We start from the raw sequence: 27,371 nt of genomic DNA, 5'->3' as shown, positions 1-27,371 counted from the left end.
GCTTCATTGGTCTCATAAATCAATGTTTACTTCTCCAAAGGAATAAATTCTTCCCTCCAATTCTCTCCTGAGTTAAATTTTTTTCGCTAAATAAATGTTTATGAAAAGTCCATTGTCTGATGTGTGACTTTCAAAAGCATAGAAGGCATTGATGGAAAGGCAGAAAGATTCAACAGCATTCACAAGATACAATAACCAGTAAAAGCTGATGCTTGGTGAAAGCACTACCATTGTTATGCCGCCTAGCATAGCTCAGTGATTTTTCATGAAATATTTTTTTCAACGAGTAGGAATGTGCGCGACGTTTAGGTGAGAGCAGGCCCCCTCTGTATCAGTAAAGTTGTATGCTGCCTTTCACTAGTAAAATGCACGTCTTTTCTTTGTTCTGCATTCACGACGCACTTGTTCGCACTTTGATGGATTGCAAGGGTTTATATTGGTCTGGCTGTCCCTGAAGCTTTGTCTCTTCTCCCATTTTACCTTTGATTTCAGCTGTATGTAGTTTAAAAGAGCTGTTCTCGCCGTAGGCACAGTTGTTTGAGTACATCATGAAACTTTAATAATACAATTTTACCTCGCTATTCTAGGTGTTGACTATAGTGTTGTTGAGTGAAAGGGAACTTATTACATGCTAAGTAAAGATAATGTTCTCAACCCTGTAGTCTAATTTATCCGCCTTTTTTTTTGTTACAGCGACTAACGATTAGAAAGCCAGAAGATGCACCATCCAAACCTAAAAAAGAGTCCGACATTGTAAGAGAGAGGATCATCCGACGAGCAGCTTTGGAGTTTGAGGATGGCATGTACGGTATCCTTTGTTAACGTGACCTCAGGCAAAAGAATCTTTTGTGTTGGACAGAAAGTGCTGTCCACAGGTGAGCTGGACTGTGCAGAGGATGGTATAGAGTTGGTTGGCTTTACAGGTGCGTTATAGCTTCTAGCAGGTGCACCACGGCGGGTGGGACATCCGCCAACGTGTGATGGAGTATTTTGTCTGTCAAACTCCGTGTGAGGCCTTTTATTGAATTCTTCACTGTTCGTGAAAGACCCAGCCTTATTTATAGTAGTTTTAATCAATTATAAATGTTTTTTGGGATCTTTTAAAAAGAATGTTTCAAATATAAATCACGGTCTACCTTTTTCAAAACCAAGTTTGGTGTGGAGTGAGGCAGGTTATTCTTCTGTGACGAGTAGTTTCAACATGCTCTCATTGGAAATCTAAAGATACAGAAGCAGCAGAATTCAACAATTTACTATCAACTGAAACAACATTATTTGTCTATTATTACATTGTATTAATTGATTTCAAATGATTTAACATTTATTTTTCACCATATCAAAATAAAGCGAATGGTTTTGAAACCATTGTTAAATATGATAAGACTTGCAAAACAATGTTAACCACCTTATTATAAGGGTGGTGGGAAAAATATTTAATATACACTCTTTACACCATCTTACTCTACAGAGATCTAGAAAATGAGGTCATATGCATCTAAATTTAGGTAGTGATTTCTCTTCCTGGATCTAAATATGTTCTTCCCCATCTCTTTGCAGAAGGCAAATCGTGAATTTTTGTAATAAATTAACACTTTCCTAATTTCTATATTTAGTAAATGTGTGCCTGGGAAGAGCAAAGAAAATAACATAATGCAGTCCTCTGAAGACCGAGCGGCCAGTAGAAAGCGAAATTTTTACAATAAGCCCACTTCTCCAAAATGGAGCAGATAATCTTGATACCTTATATGGTGCTGGTCAGAGACTGTCAGTGAGACAGAGTGTCTGGGTCTGCCACTGTTTTGCTCTTATTTTACATGTGTAATGTTTGTTGAAGCACTGCTTTTCAATCCATCTCGGCATCATGACATTTAAATATAATGCATGGTTAGTTTTTCAGGAGAAAACATTAATCTACCCATCTCAAGTTGTTTCGTGGCACTGTGCACCGATGACATGAAAAACAAAAGCAGATGCAGAATATACGTATATAGAAAACAATAGTGCTTCAAGAAAAGTTCCACTTGAACCATCATGGACAGTAAATCTCAGTGAGTTTATGCAAGTAGTGTGCTTTTCCGGTGTAGGAACGAGGCCGCTGTGGCAGTGGACTGCAAGAGATACCATATTGCCTATATCAGTTACAGGTGCCATGGTATCCATTGTCATGACAGCGGGCCATCCCATAGCGATGATTTGGATGAGGCAATGCTCCTCTGTGATGCAAATACAGTCCATGCCCGCTATTGATACATGGATGTACTAGACATAGCCTCTAGACATAGTGACGTGCCAGGGTAAGCATGTGCCACACGGTCATGCAGTGGCTGGTGATGGTACATTTGGTGGCGCCAGCTGTGCTGGTTAGTCAGGCCTATAAGGAGATCTGGGTCTGTGATCCCCCTTAATTAAAAAACCTGCTTCTAACGGAACGTCAGAGCCGCCCATGCCTAGAACAGCCTTATTCACTGAAGAGATCACATGAACTGCACAGTGAGGGGCCACTTTGGTGCCACATCCAGTTGCTTTGTGTGAGGCGTGAAGAAATGACCACCTGGGAATCCCGTTGGGTCTTCTTACAATTCCTTGGGTATGAATCAAAGCCAAGCCCTTGCATAGATCAATGCACCCTTTACGAAAACGGAAGGGTTGTAGCAACTTCCTCAAGACACTCCGAAGGAAAGCACAGTGCCCTTTGTGGCTGCCATCGGTGAGACTGCTGTTGGTGCTGTAAGCTTATGCTGAGATTTGTGAAATGTATGACACACACCGTAGAGTTGTTTTGCCCTGTTTTTTTATACCACTTTTATGCGGCTTGCAATTGAGTGGCGATCTTCAGGTACTGCATAGGTGTACAGTATGTTTCTGGAGCATCCGTATTGTTGTCCCGCCTGCTGGTGTGAGCAGTAGTGGATTAAGCATTCTCACTTGCCAGTGTGTTAGGCCTCTTTATTTAATGTTAGGTTCATGGGATGTGCACTATTGTGTGGTCTTCTTATGATAATGACCGCAGTGCAGCGCCACTGATTGTCCACTGACTAGGAAGTTTGAGTTCATTCTTGTCAAAACACAAATGACAGTCCTCTTAACCTGATGGCACGCACTGAGCGCATCTGTCACCCATCCACAGCTGAAGCACTGTGGCATTGTAGAAGTTGTATGGAGCTATTCTAATTGTACTTACTAGTATTGTTGTTATTATTTTCAATCCGTTGTTTATACCGAGCTTTTAGCCAAAGTGATTCGCATACCACATTTTTTTATAGAAGTATTATTTCCCAATTGAACTTGGCTCCCATTTTACCGACCTCTTTAACAAGAAATCTGAGTCGAGTCGAGTCGACCTTACCGGGATTTGGGCCTCCGACCTACAGATCACACACACACACACACACACTTCTCTGCAACGGGGTCTCAACTCGCTGAGCTATCTTACTGCATATTTACGGTGAATCCTTAACTAGTTGTGTCAGCAAATTTGGGAATCGGGATTCCAATGCTTGCCAGCAACTACATTCATCCGAACATTACAGTGCATCTGCAGAGTGAGAACGGCGTCCTGGGGCTGGTGAGTCTGTGTATTTGTGAAACTAAAACCCGTAACTCCAGCTGCTGAACCTGCTCTTTGGTTTTCAATGACCCAACTATAAGCTCTACTGACACAGAGCTTGTGATCACCTTTGCAGTGGTTATTGGGAAGGATTCTTCAATTTTGTCAGCATTGCATGCATTTTCACTCGAATTGCTAACTCTGAAGTTAAGATGTTACTTGATTCTTCTTACAATTCCATACGTTCTCATGTCTGGTGATTTGTAGTAGTTTCCTGTCTATGGAGCCTGCCTCCTAGTTTTATTTATTGTTCATTCACAATGTATCTAATTTGAAACAGCTGCTTCACAAATGAACCGTTGCCATGGTGATCCAAAATGGAATAGGTAACCAAAATTGGGAAGCTCATGATCATAGAGAGAATGGAGGATAGAGGTCAGAAAAAAACCTAGGAGGTGCAGCTCTGGGAGTGCACAAACTAGGAAGATTGATCCCACATGCGCTGGACATACCACGACTCCATGTCTCAGGCTGTCTGTTGCCTTTGCAGGGTCACTTTCTCCCACCACATGGATGCAGGCCTGTTTACTCACCAAGAAGCAGAAATGGTGATTATTGTGTGTGCAACCAACCCTCTTCAACTAATTTTCTCCATCCTTATCAACTGAATTTTTAGTCTTTCCACAAAATAGTCCACGAGGGAATGGGAAATCCCTCTCATAAGGAAATGGGAGTGTAGACTGAATAGATGCCAGCAAGTAGGATCTAGCCTTTATGCTCACAGCCGCTGATATTTGACAAAATATTACACCTCTCATCATGACTAAACTCATGAACACGTCTCGCTTCATGGCAAATGGAACAGTCTGCTTCACCTATCACCTTCCACTGATATTGAGTTTCATGGCCACTGTAGAATAACACCCAACCCTCCAAGCAAGAATGATAGGTTTATCAACAGTGGCGAGAAGATGTTGCTACGGAGTACTTCTTTCTGCGCGTTAAAATGAACAGACTGGGCCAGATGCTCTTTAAAAATGTAGTAAGGGTTGTTCAGGATGTTTGTCCTTGACCCCATGAATGAATAATTCACTCATAGTATCGATGACGGTGGCTTTGATATAGCATAACAAAAATTGAGCGCACTCTTTAATTGTGTCTTATGTCAGTTCGAAGTAGGGCTCTTGGGGTAACATCTCTATAGGCATGGCTGAGGTCTTCCTGACTTATCAAAGAGGCATATGCAGTGCTTAATTTGAGCCAGTGGTTTCCGGTCCTCAGCACCGGAACTTAACACTTGTCGCTTTTCATGAGCACCAATTAAGGACAAATTCCTTTATAGTAGGCACGGGGAGATTACGTGATTTGCCCCGAATCTCAGGAAGTTGAGCTGACGCTGAGACTTAAACCGGGTTCCTCAGCTCCAAAGTCGACAGCTCTGGCCAATATGCCACATCTTTTCCCTCTTTCATGGTTAAACGTTGGTCCTCTATTAGTCAGCTCTACCAGGAGAAATGGGCTGGTGCAAGCTGCCTCCTGAAGAGAGCCTGGCACCTATTTATTTTACAAATTAACCTCTGGATAGGATATAGTTAGAGGTTTGCCATTTGAGGGATGCTTCTTTTACACTCATAAGCACACACTACTGGTAATAAGCACAAGTGTTCCATCTAGGATTCCTGACTCTATTCATGTATCGCACAGCTCAAGAAACAGCTATGTTATACCCTGTCATTCAGTAACTACTTGGGGAGACATTCCTAGCTATAATGTATTTTTTGTGGCAGTGCCAATTTAAAATTCCCTATTGGGGTAGCTGAAAGTTTATAGTTGAAGATATGAAAAATACTTTTCTACAGTTTACAGTTCAGTTTTGTTGGTACTTTCAGTTTACTAATTAAGCGTCTTATACATAGAGGGATGCCACTGGATAGACACTAGAATAACCTGTGTGGCGTATGAGCTGGAGTGACATGAAGAACCGTTTACACTCACTTACTGGGTCTCGGTGGCGGGGGAACCGCCCAAGTCTTCCATACACTCCTTATTTAGTAAAAGGAGACACAGGAGCCTTCGTCTGCAGGAGGAACCAAGTTTTATTCGAATAGCCCGGGCTATGGAACGGAGTCCCAAGCTTGTTAGAAACAAGACAGAGGAGGCTGCTGCTTCACTCTGCAGCTTACAGGCCTTATATACACATTTCCCACCTTAAGAAACCAGTTTGGGTGGGGGCCTGGCGCCCGAGTCAAAATGCAGTTAAACCACTTTGTTCAGGCAGGACGGGGGCTGCAACAGATGGTACAAAAGATTACGGACTGGTCTTGCAAAACACGATATGTATGTGCGAGAGAACAGACAGATCTTGAACAACAGGATATGTGAAAGAAACAAGTTCTGGGATGGTGGGGTGACCAAGTCTTGCGAACCGGATGGATGTGTGCAGGAGTTCAGTCCGAGAGTGGTGAGGCCAATTCTTTGTCCCCCTTTTTCGAAATTGGCTCAACCACAAGGAGCAGGAAGGACAGGGCATGACAGCTAGAGTTTCATCAGACATCAGCACAAATGACCAGGAGGGTCTTGCAGAGGTGTTTGACACGAAATGGCAATGCAAAAACAATGGAGTCCTGACACAAAATGGATGCCGACAAGGACACTTTTCCTCAGACCCTCCTTTTGCCATTGAGTGGCAAATACTTTAGGAGACGTTGATATTCATAAGATCATCTGTTTCTTGTTGGAGCATCATCTTCATATTAGTGTCATGAATGTTGGAGGGTGGAGGCTTGAGAGCCGGAACACACATTACACAGAGCATTGGCAGGCACTGAATGCACAAACAGGAGACTAGGACAGCTACTCCCAAGGCAAGGAAGATGAGGACCTTCCATCCCCATTGAGAAAGGAGGCTCCAGATCCAGCCTGTGAGGTACCAGTTGCTTTCATCCTGATGAATTTTTGAAGAAAGGTGATGCAGACGTTGGAAGGCATCATAAACTGTAGGTGCGTAGAGTTTAAAGTTTTAATGATATCACAAGTACTAGTACCAACTTTCTTAGTTCCCAGGCCATGGATGCAGACACGGCCCTGCACATTTATGACATTTAGAGTGTTTCGTTCATCAGGCAGTATCCTTCTGGTGCGGGATTTAGAAAATTTTCGTCGAGTGGTTGAGTTGAATACTACCACCTCACCGAGTTTATCTGTTGATAATAGCAATGTGGATGAGCTGGTCAGGCAAAAAGGAGTGTTGGTGTTGCCAGACCTGTTTAGCCAGAAGTCATCTCGAAATGTTCCAAGGACAGAATTGTCAATACCATTGATAGTATAGGCCTCCTGCATCAACACCCACCATGCAAGACAGGACCCAGAAATTGAAAAAGGATAAGGAAAGAATGGGACAGGTTGTGTCATAGCATGCGGCATCTGTCCACATACCCAACAGTTGGAAGTATTTATGATTAGTTGATGATGATGTAACATCTGGACAAAGGTGTTATTGAAAAATTCTGCTTGGCGGCGTAATTCGTGGGTGGGTAACGTGAAATACTGTTGCTCTAGAGGAGTCGGGGTAGGAGTTGGTGGGGTAACAGGATAGTAGATCAGTAACATCCAACCAATAATAGACAAATAGCGTCACCATGGGGGCCACAAAACACTTGCTATGTAGGAGACTGACATATCGTTTCTGGACTTGGCTGTATTGGACGGCTGCCATTGTACTAAGCCAGGTACCACTAGCGGCTGTCTGTGATTGGTTGTTGCTTCACTGGATGCAGGTGCCAAGAGCCCTAGGGCGTAACTTAGTCTGACATACCAGCACCGTTCTTAGCCGGGAGATCACAGCCCTACGAAGTCAAGGGCAAGCCTTCCTTCTGGAACGCAAGTTATATCGGGTAGAAGTAGGAACAGTGTGGTCGGGGAATAATTGTTCCTGATGCTGAGCAGAGTTAGGGGAGTGTTAAACTGTCACTCTCTGCTTCTCTAGATGTAAAATACAATCTGGTTCTTCCAACCTTCAACTTTCACGGCAGTGCGGGTGGGCAGTAACACCTGACTGGGCTGTGTCCAGCGGAGCTCGAGGCTTTTGGTATGGTCAACACTGGGTATTCAACATCAGACAGTTTCTTAGGCCGCGGGATACCCCACACATTGGCAGGCCTCCCGAACACAATTTCATGGGGAGATAGTCCTATCCTGGTATGGGCTGTTGTCCTGATAGATCGCAGAGCCAGGGGCAGAGCATCAACCCAAGTAACACATGTCTCGGCTACAATTTCGGCCATTTTAGTCTTTAGAATGCCATTGTACACCTCACTAGACCTGCTCACTGGGGGTGTTTAGCTGCATGAAGTTTTTGTTTCATACCCAATGCGGGACAGACATACTCCATTATTTGAGCCGTAGTTCCTCAGGAGTAGCATGGGACTGAATATCAGTCACACTTTGTACTGTGTCTTTAACCATGCCCCCCTCTGTCACCCACCTAGCGGGACCGCCTACATACATTCCTTCCCTTTTCTTAAGAGCTGTCTGTCTGGCTGTCTGGTCAGCCAGGGCATTGCCTTTTCCAACATCACCTGTCACTTTCTTATGCGCTTTACATTTTATAATAGCTACCTTTCTGGGGCATTGGGATATTGTTGATGCAAACTGGCTCAGTGACCAATAGTGAATTTGCATCTGCCACCACAAGGCTGAAGAACACAGCCTATGAACAGTAAAACTATTTGTGAAGATCTGCATTGAAAAGACACCTCTTTTCCAAATTTGCTAACATTTTGGAATGTTACACATTAATCACCGTTTTGCTGCCCTCACTTTTTTGTTTTTTTAATAATTATTTGGGTCCCTCAGAATTTCTACTTCATGAATAAACAAAAGTTCTTCCAAAAGAAGCAATCGATGTGTAACAATTAAGATGAAAATGTCATACTTCTTGGAGGCAGTGCTGTGGAATGTGGCTGCTTGTTAAACCATATGCGCTTTAATGGCTGGTAACATATCACACCAATACATTTGTAGTCAATTAGTACACTAAGTACAACTGATCAAAATGTTTTATATGTTGGGAATAAATATCTATGTGATCCTACGCTGCTCGTCTATTCTAGCCTAGAGGGCTATCTCTCAAAAATGTATTAATTCACACTCCCTATTCCTTTGGTGAGGTGTCTCTTCATGAGCATTTTCAAAATCAAAAGTCATGTTGGTAGGAAACACTCACTTTAAGAGATGGACAGCACATTATAACGTTATATGGATCTGAAAGAACTGGACTGCAGGCATGGCACCCATGTCAGTGTCAACATTTTAAATGGCAGTCTATAGTAATAATGATATTGTGCTTGGCATACACTTCTCTCTTAGATATGGAAACAAGTATGCACAACACTTGTATAATGGGACAATGTTACTGAGGTGAGCTAATGGAATCAAAAAGGACAATTGTAAAATCTCTCTAATCTAACCTTAAATCCTGAAATAGCACATGATGCATAAAAAGGCCAAAATAGCGGATGTTTGCTGCACATTCATTGCATCACGTGTAAAATAAAGGGCTTCCATACAAGCAATGTGCTGCTCATTAGAGGCAGCCAGCTAAGCCACTGAAAGTGGCCCACAACTTCTCCTCTCTTATGAATTCTTCATGCTACTACAAGAATTGGCACGTGGTACATGACAGAGTCTCCACCGGGATACTACCCTTTGGTTAGCAATTATATATTTAAACTTTCATAAAATGTATCATAAAAAGCATACATACGTGTGCTGGTGTTTTCATATCTTTAAAATACATTTTAATGTCTAGATTACTGTGAAATGCATACTGTGTGGGAGATTCAAAGCAATATTGTGCCCCGATTTTCTATTTAGGGTGACAAAGCCCTTGTGCTTGAGCTGCAAGTATAAAAACGGTGTGCTGAGAGATGTGACCAATACTTGCTTTAGTCTTCTTTTTTTTGGTGGCATTTTCTAGTGTGGGGTGTGCTCAACACCAATATCATATTTCGAAGCAGTTTTAGATTCTCAAAACTTCTAAAGATGTCTACTTCAGTCAATAGTTAAGACATTAAGACATGATGCTCTGCCCACTGAATTGCAGCCTTATTGTATTCCACTGCACTGTACTCTGCAAAACACATGACTAACACATAGGCACCTAACTATCTTAGCCGGCAATGTAAAGAAGTTGCCAGCCTGCGCATCGTGGCCACCACATAGGGACTTTGTGGCTTCCATGTCGTCAGTACACAAATGAGTTCATAACGCATTAATTACTGCCTATTTTGAGCCCAAAGTCCAGGAAGAAAATCTAGCATGAAAATATGCAGCAAATGCACAAACGGTGGTCTCCAACAGCAGCGCATATAAGGTAAAGTCGGCAATGGTCCTCTGAGCAGACGCTATTGCAGTGTGTAAGGAGATAAATTTTTTAATTGACATTCCTGGAAATACTTAACACTTCACTGTGATTCTGCTTTGTAACAAGGGCAGGGTGATCGCCGCAGAGGACCCATAATCACCATAAAAGCAAGGATACTTTGGGGGTTTACTAGCACACGGAATGGAGCTGCCAAATTCTCAATAGGTTCACTATTGACCATGCTCACTAAGTAAACCCAGACTTGTTAAGTGTGTGCTTCTTAAGCATTCTTACTGCATCCCATCGGAATAGCCTCTACTGTGTAAATAATACATGGATATTCTCATTCGCCTCACGCAGCACTTTCCCGAATGTGGAGCTGAATGTGAAACTAAACATCTCCCAACAACCATGGTACTGAAAGGGTAGAAGATAAAGCAAATACTGGCCACGCTGCCATTTTTCCCCAAAGAAGTGTCCACTTCGTAGACACATAAGCCATGGGCAAAAAGTGGGGTTGAACACATTTCCTCTGCATATCACATGAAGGTTGTGGATGTTATAAAAGGTGCCTATCTTCCATATCATCATACCATTTCTAAAAACAATTCTCAAGGACTATGTGACAAGGCATTGCCCCCTTCTCCCCCTTCCATAAAGCCTTTTCCTTTCTCTTCATGTGCCGGGTAGCACTTCTGCAACAGCGCCCTATGTTCCCTATCAGCTATCTCTACAGATTTTTCCATTCGGTCCTGTAAGTGCTCCCTAGCATGGTCAGCCATTGACATCCGCTCCCACTTCCTTTCTAGTGCCTTTTCCCTCTTTGCTCTCTGCTCAGTTTCCTTCCCCACAACCTGACAGACTCAAACATCGAGGAACGAATCTTCCGTTTTAATAGCTGTTCCTCTAGATTTGCCAAAACTTGCGGGTCAAAAGGACCATAAGGCGGCCATTGTAATTCTGAGTTACTTTGTTTAGTGTATTTGGTCCAGAAAGGGGGAAAACATTCTAGCAGAAGGACCATGTTTAGTATACATGGTGTGAGCAGGGGTCCCCTCTGGAGGAAGCGGACAGGCCGCCTCCTGCTGGGAGTCCTGCGCACACATACAACAACATAATTTCTTAAACTTACTACTGACCGGTATTCTTGTAAACAGATAACCGACAACAGCGTTTCTTTTTTTTTAAACTCACCTCGCTGGCTTGGCTTTTGCAAAAGTCAATAACAGCAGAATCATACAGACTCGGTGGGTGATCAGCCCACCCTTACCTGACAGGGGTAGTTCTCTTCTGTAGACGAAGGGCTGTGTCCTGCTCCAGAAATCACTTTGTTAGGGGACTCCAGCGAGGACGCGGTCATGTGGCCCAGACTGGGTGGGGAGGAACAGTGGGCGAGTCGTTCGGCTACCGGACTGCAAGAATCCCTCGGTAGGGTAACTCCATCTGAGTCTCTCCGTGCACCTCCTAACATCCACCGGGTGCTCGTGGACTCCCTAATCGGGCGCCATTTGAAGAACCATTTATACCCACTTCGTCTGCAGGAGGAACCAAGTTTTATTCGAATAGCCCGGGCTATGGAACAGAGTCCCAAGCTCGTTAGAAACAAGACAGAGGAGGCTGCTGCTTCACTTTGCAGCTTATAGGACTTATATACACATTTCCCACCTTAAGAAACCAGTTTGGGTGGGGGTCTGACACCCCCGAGTCAAAATGCAGTTACACCACTTTGTTCAGGCAGGACAGGGGCTGCAACAGATGGTACGGACAGGTCTTGCAAAACAGGATATGTATGCGAGAGAACAGACAGATCTTGAACAACAGGATTTGTGAAAGAAACAAATTCTGGGATGGTGGCGTGACCAAGTCTTGGGAAACAGGATGGATGTGTGCCGGAGTTCAGTCCGAGGGTGATGAGGCCAATTCTTTGTTCCCCTTTTTCAAAATTGGCTCAACCACAAGGAGCAGGAAGGGCAGGGTGGTCGTGACAGCTAGAATTTCATCAGACATCAGCAGAAATTACCAGGAGGGTTGTGCAGAGGTATTTGACACGAAATGGCAATGCAAAAACAATGGAGTCCTGACACAAAATGGATGCCGACAAGAAGGACACTTTTCCTCAGACACAATCTCTGATCTTAATACAATACTTTCAGCAATAGAATCCACATCCAGCCTTCTCAAACAACAATACATGCCCACAGGCATATTCAATGTGGCAACTAACCAGCTGTAGTAAACGGGGTTATTAGTTGTGCAGGATGTGAGGCATGTACAAGTAATAACGCCACAATTTCCCCTTACTGGGAACCAAGCCCCCCATTGTAGCACTTGACTCTCCATGGGTAACGAAGCAGAGCAGACCAGGGCCTACTCAGGGGAGGTGGTGTAGGCTAGTAATCATCATTCGCTGACACACAATAATAACAATCAATTTATGATTGTCCAGTCGTTGCTCTTTTTTTTTTTTTTTTTTTAGAAAAAAGTACATTTATTACACGCATCCTAGTAAATACAATGAATTAATTTGCAAATATATTCAGAAGGCCGATTTAAAAATACCTTAGATTTCAGTATGAAATCACATTTCATCTCAAAGGATCATGAACCTCAAAATCACAGGGCCCCTCAACCACCCCACCCCCCACCTATACCAGACAATACTGTACCATACAGGGGTTATCACTTTAGATAAAACAGGCCTATTGGCATTATCAAGAGTTCACCATATTACAGGAACAACCAACTATGTTTTAAAAACACCACATTTTCTACGTAAGTGCAATGATCTTTAATAACCATGGATCAGTGCTGGTATTAATGTCAATAAAGCTTCATGAGTAATTACTGTCAGCATTTTTTTTATATTTTTAAAAAAAATTAAACATAACATGTCTGTATGCTTTTTATATACTTTTAGGCCGCTTAAAATGCAACCATAATAGCGCCTAGAGGGCTCCACATTCTAACCACATAAACTGTAGCCATAGATCCCTACGCTAGAGGGTGCTTCACTCCATGTATTTTCCTTATACAATTTTAGGCCACATTAAATGCAGCCACAGACCTACACTATAGGGGGTGCTGCACTCCCAGCTGTAGAGCACATGCTCCAGCCTTGGGAGGGCGTAAAACCTAACCAAAGTTTAGGAAGGGTATCCATTTTTAGACCCGCTAGACTTGGGGTCAACACTTTGGCAGTCACTTAGGCCTTCTTGATGGGGTGGGGGGGGGGAAGGTGTTGCTGCACTTCTGCAACTCCCCATGCTCTCTTTTCCCTCTGGTGGGGTGTGAGGACGGGCAGAGCTAAAAAATGGCTGACGGCCCGGACCCTATCGAGAAAGCTGAGAGTGTTCTAGATCTCCTATGTATGCGTTGTGTGAGCGGCCATGCCCCCTTTTTGCGGAGGAAGTGCCGGGACAGAGCAGCGAGAGGCGGGCGCGAACGTAGAGTAAGGGCTGGACCGGAGCAGCGGGAGCAAGGACGCTAACCAGAAGACGAGGAGCGCAGTCGACCAAGGAAGCGCAGCTCGAACGGAAGAAACGGAATAAGGGACGGTTTGGCTTGCGGGGAAGACTGGAGCAGAAGATCCCAAAAAAGGACTGACCAACATTGCCTGCAGTACCGGTGAACCGAAGAGTCGAAAGCACTGCCACAGTCCCGGCTTTGGCTAAAGTCGTGGAGAAGCACGTTCACTCCTCTCTTGCGAACTTCCTTGAGAGCAACAACATCCTCCATGATACTCAGTCGGGCTTTCGGGCCAACATGAGTACGGAGACGGCTCTACTGGAGGTTACTGATGCCATCAGAGAGGTATTGGATGCGGGAGGTAAGGCCATGCTGGTTATGTTGGACTTGTCGGTGGCTTTTGACACCGTTCCCCACGGCAGTCTCCTTTTAAGACTTAGGGAGATTGGGCTGCAGGGAGCGGCAAACCGTCTGGGCCCCTCCGTTCTCCGCCGAGATGCCACCTCTCGAGGTAGGGTTGCCTCAGGGCTCTGTTTTGAGCCCTACGTTGTTTAACATCTATATGGCACCCCTGGCAGCTCTGGCGGAGTCCTTTGGCGCCCAGATCGTGTCCTATGCTGACGACACCCAGCTTCTTTTTACCAGTCAGAAGGGATCAGACTTCGATGGAGGGCAGATCGGAGGCTGTTTGGGAGCCGTCTTTAAGTGGTTTGAACGGCACAGCCTGAAATGCAACTCCGACAAATCGGAGCTGCTGTTTTGTAGCTGTCCCGCCGACCCCAGATGGCAGTCTTGGTGGCCGCCGGCCATGTTTCCCCCCGCAGCTGAGTCCTCCAAGGCCAAGAATCTGGGGGTTCAGATAGATGACGGTCTTACCTTGAAGCCTCAGGTCTTGGGTCTTGTTGGCAAATGCTTCGGTATCATTAAGATGCGGAGGAAATTTCTTCCTTTGCTCACCCTCTGCCATCGGAAGGTTACTGTCCAGGCTCTTAGTGGTTCACGTTTGGACTATTCCAACGTTCTCTACCTGGGCCTGACGGAGTTTCTTCTTTCTCGCCTGCAGGTCGTGCAGAATGCTGCTGCTAGAGCCATTTACGGGCTTCATCGCAGAACCAGTGCGTCTATCTTATTAAAAAATCTTCATTGGCTCCCCGTTAAAAAACGAGTAGCCTTTAAGGCTCTCACACTGACCTTTAAGGCACTCCATGGCACAGGAGCTAAATATATTAGAAACCGTTTGGCTTTCTATTTGCCTTCGAGGATGTTAAGGTCAGCTTCCTTGGCTCTGGCTCAAGTTCCATCAATTAGACGGGCCAGGATTGGTGGACGTTCTTTCCGCTATTTGGCTCCCAAGCTCTGGAACGCCCTGCCAGTGTCCATGAGACTCAACGCGAGTCTACTGGGTTTCAGGAGGGAGCTAAAGTCCTGGCTCTTTGTCCAGTAGGTCCTATGCTCGGTCCCTTTTCGCCCCCGATGTCTGTTTCTTAGTTTCTATTAAAGCGCCGGGACACTCTCCGGAGTAGCTTTGCGCTATATAAAACTATTTTAACATAACATTCACCACAACCCAGGAGGCGGGTCGTGGTCCGCGGCAAGAACCTTTGGTGCTTTTGGTGGGGGTCCACAACATAGGGAGCACTCTCGTGACCTACAACCTGGGAGAATTAGATTGGAAAGATTGTCCCTCTGCACAGTTCTCCCGGTTTAACCCAACCTGCGCACATACCACCTTCTTGGTGATGGTAGCACGTGAACCTTCTTTTACTGGAAAGCTCTGAACTAATTTGTTTTTAGATTTTTTTTTTCTTTTCTCTTATGTCACCACGTATAAGGAGTGCTACTTCCTGACGAAGACAAGGAGGAAGCGCCTCATGTGCAGTCAAACCCTTGAGACAGGTGTCATTTGATTACTTTAGTTCCCTTTGTATAATAAACAGAATACCCTTAAAAACAGACTGCCTCCTACCTCTGCTTTGTTCTGTACCTCCCAACCCAAAACCCTTACATGGGGCCACTGCCATCCTGAGGGCCCCACCAACAGCCAAAAAATGGATGACAATTGCAGGCCTGCATGGCATTATGGGGTGCTCCCTTGCAGAGCTTGAATATTATAGTAGTGGCGCCAGCCAGTTCCTTTGTTGTGCCGCGCAGCCTTGCGGCTTTCTTTATTTTTTTCCTGGGGATGCCCCAACCCTGGATGCTGCCAAGCTTAGGGGGCAGTCTATGGAGCCAACCCCTGGCTGCCAGACTGGCTTCCATCTCTGCTGCCACGGGAGCTAGCAGCACTCTCCTCTCCCTTCCTGCTACTGTGGACAGGGCGCTGATGGTGGCTGACTGGTCCCCCATACATGGGCACAGGCATCCAAGCAGGCCCAACACAAGTGTGGGACTGCCACGTCATTCCTCTCTCCTCCTTTTAGCGGCCGGGGCCCAGAGTTGGGACCCAGCCCCACCTTCACTTGGAGGGGGAGGTTGGGGGCGGGGCGATGCCACCCTACCCCAACACAGATACACGCATTGGGGTCAGGAGTTGGTGATCCCAGGCCACTCCTTTGCCTCTTGGGAAGCACAACAGCACTCTCCGCTTTTGTGGCCGTGGAGGACCGGAGTTCTTGGCCCCTGTATAGGAAAGCCAGCCCCACGGACGCCCCCTCCCAGGGTCAAAAGAAAACTCATGACCGTTCTTGAGCCTATCCCTGGGACCTGGCCTACACCAGGGGTATTCATTGAAGATGTGGAAGAGCGCCACTCCCTCGGTTTGTTGAGAAGAGGCCAAAGGTCGCCAGCCTTAAAAAGATCCTAACTCTAGCCTCATTGGTCTTATTTTGATGCTCTTGGGCTCATTTTACCGCAGGTGGTAAGTGCTGGCCCTTGTAGAGACCCAGTAGTCTTGGGGGCAACTATGGCAGATTTCTTTGTCCTTATGTTTATCAGAGGACTTCTCCTTCCAGTTGTCCATGGCTGCCTCAGTCCCATGAGCTAGCAGCAAAGAGCACAAAAGCAACATCAGTGCCTTTTCTCCCTTTCTAAGCAGTTTTTAAAAAGGGGTGGAATGTTCTGGATGCCAGGCACCCATTGACCGCTCTAGGGTTCCAAATCACATCTCCACTCCTGTCCCAGCGCTCCTACACAGCATGCTGGGACTGTTTAAGATGGCATAATCCAGGAATCTCTGGTCACATCTGCTCCTGGCGTCTTAGCTTCGCTCCTTGCTGATATTACTGCCAGGGCTTTAACCACCAAACTTCAAAGAGGAGTTCCCTTCTGTGTTTGCTCCAGTTGTTTGGGCTTCCTCCTTTGTTCAGTGGACCTGGGCTGTCCCCAGCTCTGGTGGAGTGTGACAGGTAAGTCACAGATGCAGATCTTAATCCCGACACCCGTACTGCTCAGGAGATTAAGGAAGCAACGCAAATTACTCCCTCTGTGTGGGCCATCCTTTGTTCCCTCTGCTGGTGAGAAATGTACTTAACTTGGCCCAGCATGTTGACAAACGGCCTGGGCTCCTGGATGACCCATAAATTGTGCAGATACCTTCTTGGAACTCGCAGATTTGATTTAGATGTAGATGTTCCACCCCAGACCAATATCTAAACCTGTATAGTCCCCTCTCCACCAGGCTAATCACGCACAGTTACCGACTGCACACAACAGTAGCCTCACAGGCGTAGCCTTCCCAAGTGTGTTCACGTGTTGCCAGCCAAGTGCTCCTCACTCTTGCTGTGTCGCAGCAGGCTGGTCTTAAATGGCAGTCACTGGCGGTGAGCACACGTGGTCCATTTACCATGTGATTACCGTGGTAAAGATGTAGTGGGACGGATCAAGAGTGACAAAGTCCAAAACTGTGTTATCCAAACAATCTGGACGCATTTAATTTCATTTTTTTTCATTTTGGACATTTATAGAGCGCTTGGAAGTACGCCCACCGGCGTGTCCCCGCGCTGTGATAAGTGAGAAACTGAGGTTCCACCCACCCTCCCCGCCGTCTACCTGCTGAACAGAATGGTCTTGAGTTTTTCCTAAAAATCAATTCTGATGGCTCCAAGCGCAGGCTTAAAGGAAGAGCATTCCAGTGTTTGGCCGCCAGATGTCTAAAAGATCTACCCCCCATGCGGGCTTTCCTTACTCTTGGTATCGTTAAGAGCCCTGTGCAGGAGGATCGAAGGCTACGTGTAGGTTCATACACGGTCACCAGACTCCTGAGCAGCGCAGGAGCCTTGCCATTCACAATACGATGGCATGTGGAGAGTGATTTAAATTCAACCCGACTGGCAACAGGAAGCCAGTGAAGTGCGTGGAGCGCGGGTTTGGAGGGGGATCTCCTAGGGAGCCTCAACACCAAGCGGGCAGCCGCATTTTGCAACACCTGAAGGCGTCCGATGACCTTGCTGGCGGCACCCAGATATAATAGGTTGCCATAATCGAGGCGGGAAGTCACCAGGGCATGCACCAACGTTCTGCGGGCCGCAAGGGGAAGAAGATCTAACACCTTTTTTAAGGTCCTCAGGACGCCGAAGCATACCCCAGCCACACGGCCCACATGTGTGTCAAAGGTCAGACCAGAGTCCAGCCAGACCCCTAAGTTCCTTGCCTCCTGGCAAGGAGCTGGCGCCTCGCCCAAGCAAGAAGGCCACCATGCCGACGACCAGGCATCCGGAGTCCCACCCACAATCAGTACCTCGGTCTTGCTCATTTAATGAGTGGGACCCATTTGCCACACCAGCCAAAGTGACAAAAGTGGTGAGAATGCGGTTTAATCTAGTCTGGTAGGACCTGGCTGGGCTATGAAGAACACATTCGGTATTGAAGCTAATGATGGCAAAAAGGAGAGAAGGTGGTGTTAAAAGATTGGGGTGTTGGGAAGGGTTAGTCGGAATGGGAACAATGAGCAATGTCGCTGGTATTGAAAGGTGCAATTCATTTCTTTGTCCTTGAAACTGAATAGTATCTGTTAGGGTATTGTTTGCAACGCTTGTTGTCTATGAATAATTTGGAGTTCAGGGCGCATTCTTGTTTACCCATTCTTCCTTTAGCTGTATCACCTGTTATTCTAGATCACAGAAGGACAGTGGTCACAGATGAGTACAGCTTTTTCAACATTATCTTTAACATTCAACATTTTCTGTTGAATGCAATGATCATGTTGACCTTTAAAGAGCTCAACTAGTGAATTGAGATCTAATCTGATCAAGTATTGTCAGTGAACATAGTTCGCTGTTTTAATTTGAAAGTATTGGGTTTGTTCGTAGGCATTGATATTCTGCTTTGATTTCTTATGAGTCTTGTTTTTTATCAGGGTCCTTATCCTCGTAAAGAAGAAGTAGATGCTGACCTTATCAATGCAGGTAAGACACTTTTTAAAGGTTTCCATCTAAATATCTGAAACAGAACTATCACTGGTAGGGATTATAAAACAATGTTTTACAGCCGTGAATGAAATGCACGTTTGGAATACATCATTGTTACTGTATTATGCGACACATAAAATGTGAAGGTTAAAAGAGAGCAGCACTGTTGTGTGGAGCTGATTCATCTTAAAGAAGAATTTCTGAAATACTGCTAGAATATGTTTATTGTATATTCTCATTATTACTTGTTGTGGTTTTCCATTTGCTCATAATCTAAACCGTAATTAAAATAAATAATTATTGATCAATTATTCAGAGTGGAATGTTGTCCTCTGCATGATAAACAGTCATGTAATCCTGCCCCAAGAGAAATTGGTATTCTGACTTTTATTTTGGCCCTGGTGTCACACTAGTCTAGCGTGATTGTAGAGACCTCGGCCTCTCGCTGCCAATATGAGGTCCAGGGCCTGGCATGTGACCTAGAGGGGCTCACCAAGTGTTGCTTAAACATGAAATACCTTGAAAAAACAAGAGTTGAGCGGCATTTGGCAAAACAGGTACAGTTCGTTTAATTTAACATTGTGGCCAGGAGCTCAGACACAGGCCTCGGGTCTGCTGACTGTCTCTCAATTTACAGTTAGTCTAACATGGGTTTTTATACAGCTCATTCAATGCAGTAAAATAGTTCTGCAATCCTTTTTCGGTAAGGAATGTATGCCCTTGTCTTTGGAGTCCTAAATTAATGTATTGGATGAGGAATCCAGGTGGGCCTCGAACTTGCGTGGACAATATGCAAGGAAAATAGTCACCCACTCACTCATCACCAGCAGGCTGGACTACTAAAACGCCCTATACGCCGGCATTAACAAGTCTCTAATCTGCAATTTCCAGATAATACATAACACCAGCACCATTCTCGTCCTTGATATCCCCGACACGAGCACATTAGCCAATGCCTACGCAAGCTCCACTGGCTCCCCTTTGAGAAAAGAGTCACCTTCAAGGTACTCACCTATGCCTACAAATACCTACACAACTCCGGACCCCAATACCTCGACGACAGAATCACCGTCCACGTACCCAAACGAAACCTCCGCTCCACCAACCTCCTCCTCGCCGAAACCCCGCAGATCTGCAGAGCCAGAACAGGGGAAGATCCTTCTCCTACATCGCGGACAGGACCTAGAACGAGCTCCCCATCAACATCAGATGTGCTCCCACTAAGAACATCTTTTAGGAAGGCTCTGAAGTCCTGGTTCTTTGACTAAAATGGAACTGCTGAATCCCCACCCCCCACCCCCCAGTGCCTTGAGACCCTCACGGGTGAGTAGTGTGCTTAAAATTCCCCTGTTTGATTGATTGACAATGCAGCCATTGGGTAACCTGTCCGGAATGGAGAGCACGTAATCACTTTGTGTACTGTGTTCTGATTGGCTATGTGTTCCTAACTTCATGTGGCATCTGCCTTTATGACGTTTTGGGAACACCCACATCCCTCAAGCCATTTGTGCTTTAATTGGGGTCAATCTCCCTGTACCAATGCGGTGTCGCTGCGCCTATCTGTGGGATTGATCTTTCATTTCTTGTTTGCACATTGGTCTGCCAGCTACGTGCCACCCCACCTATGAACTGTCAATCGGGGACCTCTGGCCTGGGTCTCCAGTCCTGCCTAACTACATATTTCTGGGTCGGGGTTGACATGGTATTAGTCAATAAAATTGCGATTTCCTTTTTATACATGAATGTATTGTTTTTCATATTAACATCGACTTTTTCAGTATTAACAGAATCTGTGGCTAAAAGTCTTTACCAGATGAACAAGTTACCTTCTGGAACCCCTTATTTGGTAGAGACTCTACCTAGCTGCAGATTCCTTACCGACCCACCCATTCTCCCTACTCTGCGAACAGATTTCTAGGGCCAGGGATGCTTCTCTTTCAGGACCCTAGTTTCCCACACCAGTGGTCCGTGTTCTTGGTGTCTTTGCACTCCTGGATTGAAACGTCAAGAAAAGAAACTGACGTCCTAGCGCTCTGGTGGCACCTATATAGGCACCCCACATCTCACTTTAGACGCCATTTGGAGCCGAAGAACGCCACCTACTGTCACGCAGGGGTACTGTTCACAAAAATTGTCCAGTTCCAGGGATACCTTGGGATAATTCTAAAGTAAGGAAACTGTGGCTAGATAGTCTCTACCAGATAAGGCGTTACTGAATGTAAGTAACTTGTTCTGTATGTGCAGCGGTGTGTCTGCTCATTATCCTTGGCCCAGCGCTAAGTGCCTATAGTGAGGTAATGTGCTTCGGTGAGGCAGTGGGGTCTGCGGTAGGTACTGAGGTGCCATGTTTCAGTTAATATTTTGACAGTTCCTAAGAAACGAGTTAATGAAAGAACTGGGAAAATAGAAAGCAACAGTATAGTGACTAGTTCTATTACAAATTGCAAAGGGATGCTGCCACTGAATGCCTTTTACTTCCTCATAATCTTCTGTACTCTGTGTCCAGGTCTTACTTGTGCCCGTCCTTACTCTGAAGGTGGAGGAGGATAGTCAAGGGGATGGGAGGGCAGGATGCATGACTTGGACAAGTAAGACATGGACTCAAAGTAAAGAAGATTGCCACAAGTAATTGGTCCAGTACCTTCTTGTCCTTTTTAGGTCTCGCGACCTATCGATGCGCGCATGCGCATCGAGCGGACCGAGAATTCAAGCGGCGAAAACATCATGAAACCACCAGCTTTTTGCTGGCGTTTTCATGGCGTTTTCTTGCAGTTCATGTGAACCACGTGAGCAACATGCACGCGCATTCACGGCCAGGGCTTCTCCTCCCCTAATTATTCATGGCCGGCCGCAGGCCGGCCGTACTTTCAGTTTCCCGCTTCTCCTCCCCTAATCATTCATTCCGGCCGCTCACAGCACATCAAAGGGCTTCTCCCAGCGTGCGCTCTGCATTCTCTCCCCAGCCAGCTTCCCCCAGGCCGTGTTCCCTCATCCCTCGCACCCCCTCCTCCTTCAGGCCCCCACCATTTGCTTCCATTTGTTTTGGCTTGTTTTGGAAGTATGTTGATTAAAGATAATCCCACCCTAGCAAATCAGGCATACGTCAATTGGATCACCCAATCTCTTGACGTTGTCCTTCCTAAAAAGAAAATCATGCTCAAACGCCCCCAAAAAACTGCTCCCTGGTACACGGAGACTCTCAGAGAGAAAAAACGTGTCTGCAGGAAAGCGGAAAGACGCTGGCGATCCGACTATTCTACAGACAATAAAATCCTCTACCAAGAAGCTATCGGTGATTACAAAACCTTGATAAAAGAAGCTCAGGCCTCATACTTCTCCGAGAAAATTCTGCTTGCCATATCCAAGCCTAAGGAAATTTTCCATATCATTAATAAACTAACTAAACAACCTCCTAGCGTACAAGCGGACAAGTCCACCAACCACTGCGCTAACGTCGCCGAATTCTTTCATCAAAAAATAAGTTCGATTTATGCTGCTTTTCCCCTGAAAAATTCCACTCTCCTAGCCCCTCCTCTATACCCCTCAGTCCCCTCCTCCAGTCAACAGCCACCCACGCTCACTCACTTTCCTCCCTTAGATCTTGCCACCCTTGAACTCTTGGCACGGAAAGTCAAATCCGGCTCCCCTGTTGATCCCGCTCCACCAAATATAATAATGGCAGCCTCGTTTACCACTCTGCCAATCATCAGGGAGGTTTTAAACTCCTCCATCTCTTCGGGCATAGTCCCTACCGCATGGAAGCAGGCAATGGTTAAAGCCTTGCTGAAAAAGCCCAATTTGGACCCCACGGAACTGAGTAACTACCGCCCCATATCCCTGCTCCCATGGGCAAGCAAGATTTTGGAGAAATATATAAACCAACTCTTCATAAACTTTTTGGAAGATCATCAACTACTGGACCCCACCCAGACTGGCTTTAGACCAAAACATGGGACCGAAACCGCCCTCCTCATGGTCACCGAGGAGGCCAGAAAAATCCTAGATCAGGGAGGTTCAGTGGCAGTGATCCTCCTTGATCTTAGCGCGGCTTTCGATACGGTCAGCCATGACACTCTGCTGTACCGTCTGTCCCAGGTCGGGATTAAGAGCAGGGCTTGGTCTTGGTTCCAGTCTTTTCTGGAGGACAGATCCTTCCGGGTGTTCGATGGCGAGTCTACATCTGCCAGCAGACCTCTGAAATGCGGAGTCCCCCAAGGCTCCTCTCTGAGCCCTGCACTTTTTAACCTGTACATGAGGCCACTGGCCGCTGTCGTCCGCCCATTTGGGATCAAGATCATTTCCTATGCGGACGACACGCAGTTGGTGGTCTCCCTGACACAAGAAGCCAATCCACCTGGACAGGGCGGGCTTAGAGAGTGTCTGGAGGCAGTGAAGACCTGGATGTCCCGGTCTTCCTTAAAACTGAATGGAGACAAGACCGAGCTTATGGTCTTAGGCCATACGGATCTTAGCTTCCCCGCTTCCCTGTGGCCATCCAGTCTGGGTCCCCCCCCACCCCTAAAAACAGCATTAAGAGTCTTGGAATTTGGCTGGACAGATCTCTATCCTTTAATGTACAAGCAACAAAACTGTCGGCCACTTGCTTTGGCATCATGAGGATGCTGAAGAAAATCCTCCCCCTCCTCCCCATGGAAGCCAAACAAATAGCCGTACAAGGTCTGATCCAGTCACGCCTTGATTTCAACAATGTACTATATCTTGGCGCTCCTGATTCCACTCTTAGAAGGCTTCAGATAGTCCAGAATTGCGCAGCTCGCATTCTACTCGACCTCCCCCGCAGACAGTCAGTAAGGACCGGACTGGCAACCCTTCATTGGCTGCCGGTGCGCCAGAGAGTAATGTTTAAAGCTATGTGCATAGCACACCAGTCATTCTGGAACACCGGTCCCAGGATCACCCGGGACCTAATTACTCACTATACGCCTACTAGAAGCCTGCGCTCTAGTCAGACCTTCCTTGCATCGGCCCCCAGAATTAAAAGGTCTAGATCAGGAGGTAGGACATTTTCTCACAATGCTGCCAGGGCCTGGAATGCCCTCCCGCTGCACCTAAGAGCCAACCCCAACCTCACGACCTTCCGTAAACAGCTGAAAACCTTCCTATTTCATCCAGTCTAATTAATCCCCTTCTCTCCTTTCTGAGCCATTGGTCGGATTTGCGGTACTCCCAGCGCTTGGACGCCTCCGGGCAGCAATTCGCGCTATATAAATGCACATCCTATCCTATCCTATCCTATCCTATCCTATCCTATCCTATGTTGTTGTTATTCCAACTCGTGTACTCTACCGTTTCTATGTGATTCTTAGACTTTATCCATTTGTATCTCTTCGTTGAGTGACTTTACAACTTGTACATTTGCAATTTTCTGTTTGTATCTCTTCCGTGTGACTTTACAACTTGTACATTTGCAATTTTTTCTGTTTGTATCTTTTATGTAACTCATGTAATCCTAACTCCTTATGTATTGCAACTGGTTCTTTTGTAAAGCGCTGACACCTTCGGGTAATGTTCGCGCTATATAAAATCCCATTATTTAAATAAATACAAATAAATGACTTGTGTTTCTTGCTCTACACAAATTCTTTTTAAATGAGCCCCTAAGTACTAGCAAACGGCCAGGTCCCATTTAAGGTTGGATTTTATGCACACCTCGGGGTCTGCAAGCTACAACTGTTCAATTAGTCGAAAGTCCATAACGTTTAATTGCTTAGACAGGGTCTGGAGACAGAGGCTGTTCACGAGCGCACTCCACGTGAACCGGAAGCACCAATCTTCCTTTTGTTGGATAAGTCTGCCACACACTATTATTTAATTAGGTTTTGTGAAGGCGTCTGTGGTGTGAGAGATTGACACTGGTGAGGCGTCTGTTTCATGTGGGCAGCGCCCGCTGTGATTTACACGTGTAAACAGAGTGCGAAAGATTCAACGACGCCCAACTTCATTACCTGACTTCTGCAAAATAAGGGTGGAGACATGTATAGGGCCGGCATGGCAATGTTAAAGGACGGGACTTTGAAGCAACAGTACTGGCACGGCGAGCAGGGCATTCAAATAACTTTGATTGCATCCCCTCCCCGCCGGCTTATGGATGTTGCACTTCAACACTGATATGTATGGTGGTCCAATAAAAGAGGTCGCAACGAATTTATCCCTTTTCATTTGACATGGCTTTCCAAAAAAAGTCCGGTACACCAAGAAAGCAGCAAAAAAACCAAGCATTGGCATTGCCAATAGGTCTCGCTTGGGGACCTTATAAGTATTTAGTTTTGCAGCACAATATCCGATTATGCAACAAGGATATTGTGCTGCAAAACTAAATACTTATAAGGTCCCACAAGCGAGACCTATTGGCAATGCCAATGCTTGTTCCTCATCCCAGTACTTACTCTATGATGTAGCAAGCCTGCTTGTCTTCTGACATAACACCAGAACTTAAAAGGGAAACTGACAACAGTTAAATTAACTGCCCTCCTGAACAACCACAATCACCAACTGAAAGTGAGGCAGAGGACAAGCGGGTGAAAGACCTTGGCCAGATGACAAATCCCCCCTATCTAGGGATAACGACACAGAACTGAAAATCAGAGGAGCCACCATTTAATTCCATAAAGCACTGAAACTACCCAGCAATTCCCTAAGAATAATCAATTTCTCAACCGATCAAGAACAAATGAAAAATACAACCTAAGGTCTGCAACTTGGTAGACATCTCCTGCTGCCCTGATAATAGGCTCTGTAGTGGTATAGAACACTGTAAGCCAAGCTGACACAATGCCCAACTAAATCTGTAATAGGGAACCAAGCAAACATCCACTACAATAGGTGTACAAACCGGGCCCAAAATGTCAAGAGACAGAACCTAAACACCAAAAAGAGAACTGAGCATGTCCTTCCATGGAAACACTAGATCCAACAAGATCAAACTAATGGACATGCATAGAACCCGCACAGATATAACACTAATTAAGACATGATATAGGAGGTAGAAGGCGCAAGTGGAAGTAATGTGAAATTCCTATCACAGCAGGTGAATACAAAAGTAAGACAGAGTAGTTACCACCAGTGCTCCTGCAGTGCCAATCAGCCAAAGGCAGTGCTACAAAGACAAAGGGGAGCAATACCGCACTCGGAAGTGAATCTGAGAGCAGCCTACCTAGTAGACTCCACTGCACAAACTTCAGATTGTCATCACATATATAACCTAACAAATAAAGCACAATAGCTGGTGCAGCCAGAAACCAGACTGATGGGTAGAAAACCACAAAAGACGAAATCAGGGATACATCATTTCCTTCATGAGATACCAGACACCGTGATTCCTGATTTGATCTTTTGCAGTTTTCCACCCATGCTCAGGACTTTTTCATTACATAAGGAACACGATTGGATTTGAGCACCTTATTAAATATCGGAGAGTGTGCATCCACTTAATCAGGAAGAGAGGATTCTGTCCTCAGATATTGGGAATATACATGTAAATGGGCCCTATGGCTAGATTATATCTAGCGAACAATTTGTTTGTACAGACATGATTTCATGATTTGAGACAACAGCATTTGGTTTCCCCATTCTACTCCACCTCAAGCCCTGGAATATTATTCTTGAGTGACCTGATGAAGGTGTAACCACTATTGCGGTTTCCACCGACATGCACAATATATAATGGTGGTTAATGTACTCGTGGATTAAGACATATGATCTAATCTAAAGAGTCTGAAAATGCCTGTATCCAACAATGACAATTAAGCATCTTATGTGAAGACAGCTCTATCCTTGTCCTAGTGCATTGTTCCCACTCCTGTTATTTTTACTGTGGACACTAAAGCAGATATATTGTGTGGTGTCTGTTATTTGGATGTGTATGGTATGTCTATCGTGGTATGTGTAGGTATGGATGATGAGTTTGAATGAACTGATACGGGACAAAGATCAAAATTGATTGTTAATTACTGGGTTAAAGCCTTTGTATTTATTGAAACGATGTATACAATGTATTAAAATGTATTGTGAATTATTTTGTATTAAATGCTCAAAAGTTTCCAGATTATGGTTTTTATAATTGAAGTGATGCAGATGTATGTGGCTTGGTGAGATTGGGGAGATGTTCCCCTTATGGTAGTGAGATTATCTGCACTCATTTATCATAATGGCAAACAAAAAAGGGGTTGGCTCTATTCAGTAAGGCTGAGCCTTCAATATAATAAACACAACAGAGATGCCAATACTGAAGCAAACAATTCTTCACTATCTTTCAGTGTGCTTCCTTAACCTGACACCAGATTCAAGCAAGGGAAATTTACTCTTCAATAGCTTTTTATTTTAAAGTTACTTTTGTGCATTTAGCAAAATCAATACATAGTACAATAGCACTCATTTTTAAATACAAATAAATAATAGAATTACTATTCATACATTCAAACGATCATTCAAGAAACCACACATATCACAGACGACCAAAACCGATTCATACATTTAAACCACAGAAAAAGAAAATTAATAAATAGTAACAAGAGAAAGAAGAAAAAACAATACTTTAAAGGGCAGAAAAGCCAAAGCCTACAAAAGATTTCAAAAAAGGTAAGAAATCAATAAAAAACTGTACATTCCTATGTGTCAGAGTATTTGCTTT

General features: G+C 45.2%; 1 protein-coding gene across 1 annotated transcript in view; it reads left to right on the top strand.

The window, feature by feature from the left end:
• The window catches only part of OXCT1 (3-oxoacid CoA-transferase 1), a 551,535-nt gene that overhangs the window by 224,845 nt on the left and 299,319 nt on the right, over positions 1-27,371 (top strand). Inside the window, exons 9-11 of the mRNA XM_078675010.1 lie at positions 694-808; positions 3,471-3,565; positions 18,670-18,718. Of these exons, the coding sequence (XP_078531136.1) occupies positions 694-808; positions 3,471-3,565; positions 18,670-18,718 (259 nt within the window). The remainder of the gene's footprint in view (positions 1-693; positions 809-3,470; positions 3,566-18,669; positions 18,719-27,371) is intronic.

The sequence above is a fragment of the Lissotriton helveticus genome, chromosome 2_1 (assembly GCF_964261635.1).
Source record: "Lissotriton helveticus chromosome 2_1, aLisHel1.1, whole genome shotgun sequence".
In the NCBI taxonomy this organism is placed as follows: Eukaryota; Metazoa; Chordata; class Amphibia; order Caudata; family Salamandridae; genus Lissotriton; species Lissotriton helveticus.
The sequence above is the reverse complement of the archived record's forward strand: the minus strand, read 5'-3'. Positions and strand labels throughout refer to the sequence as shown.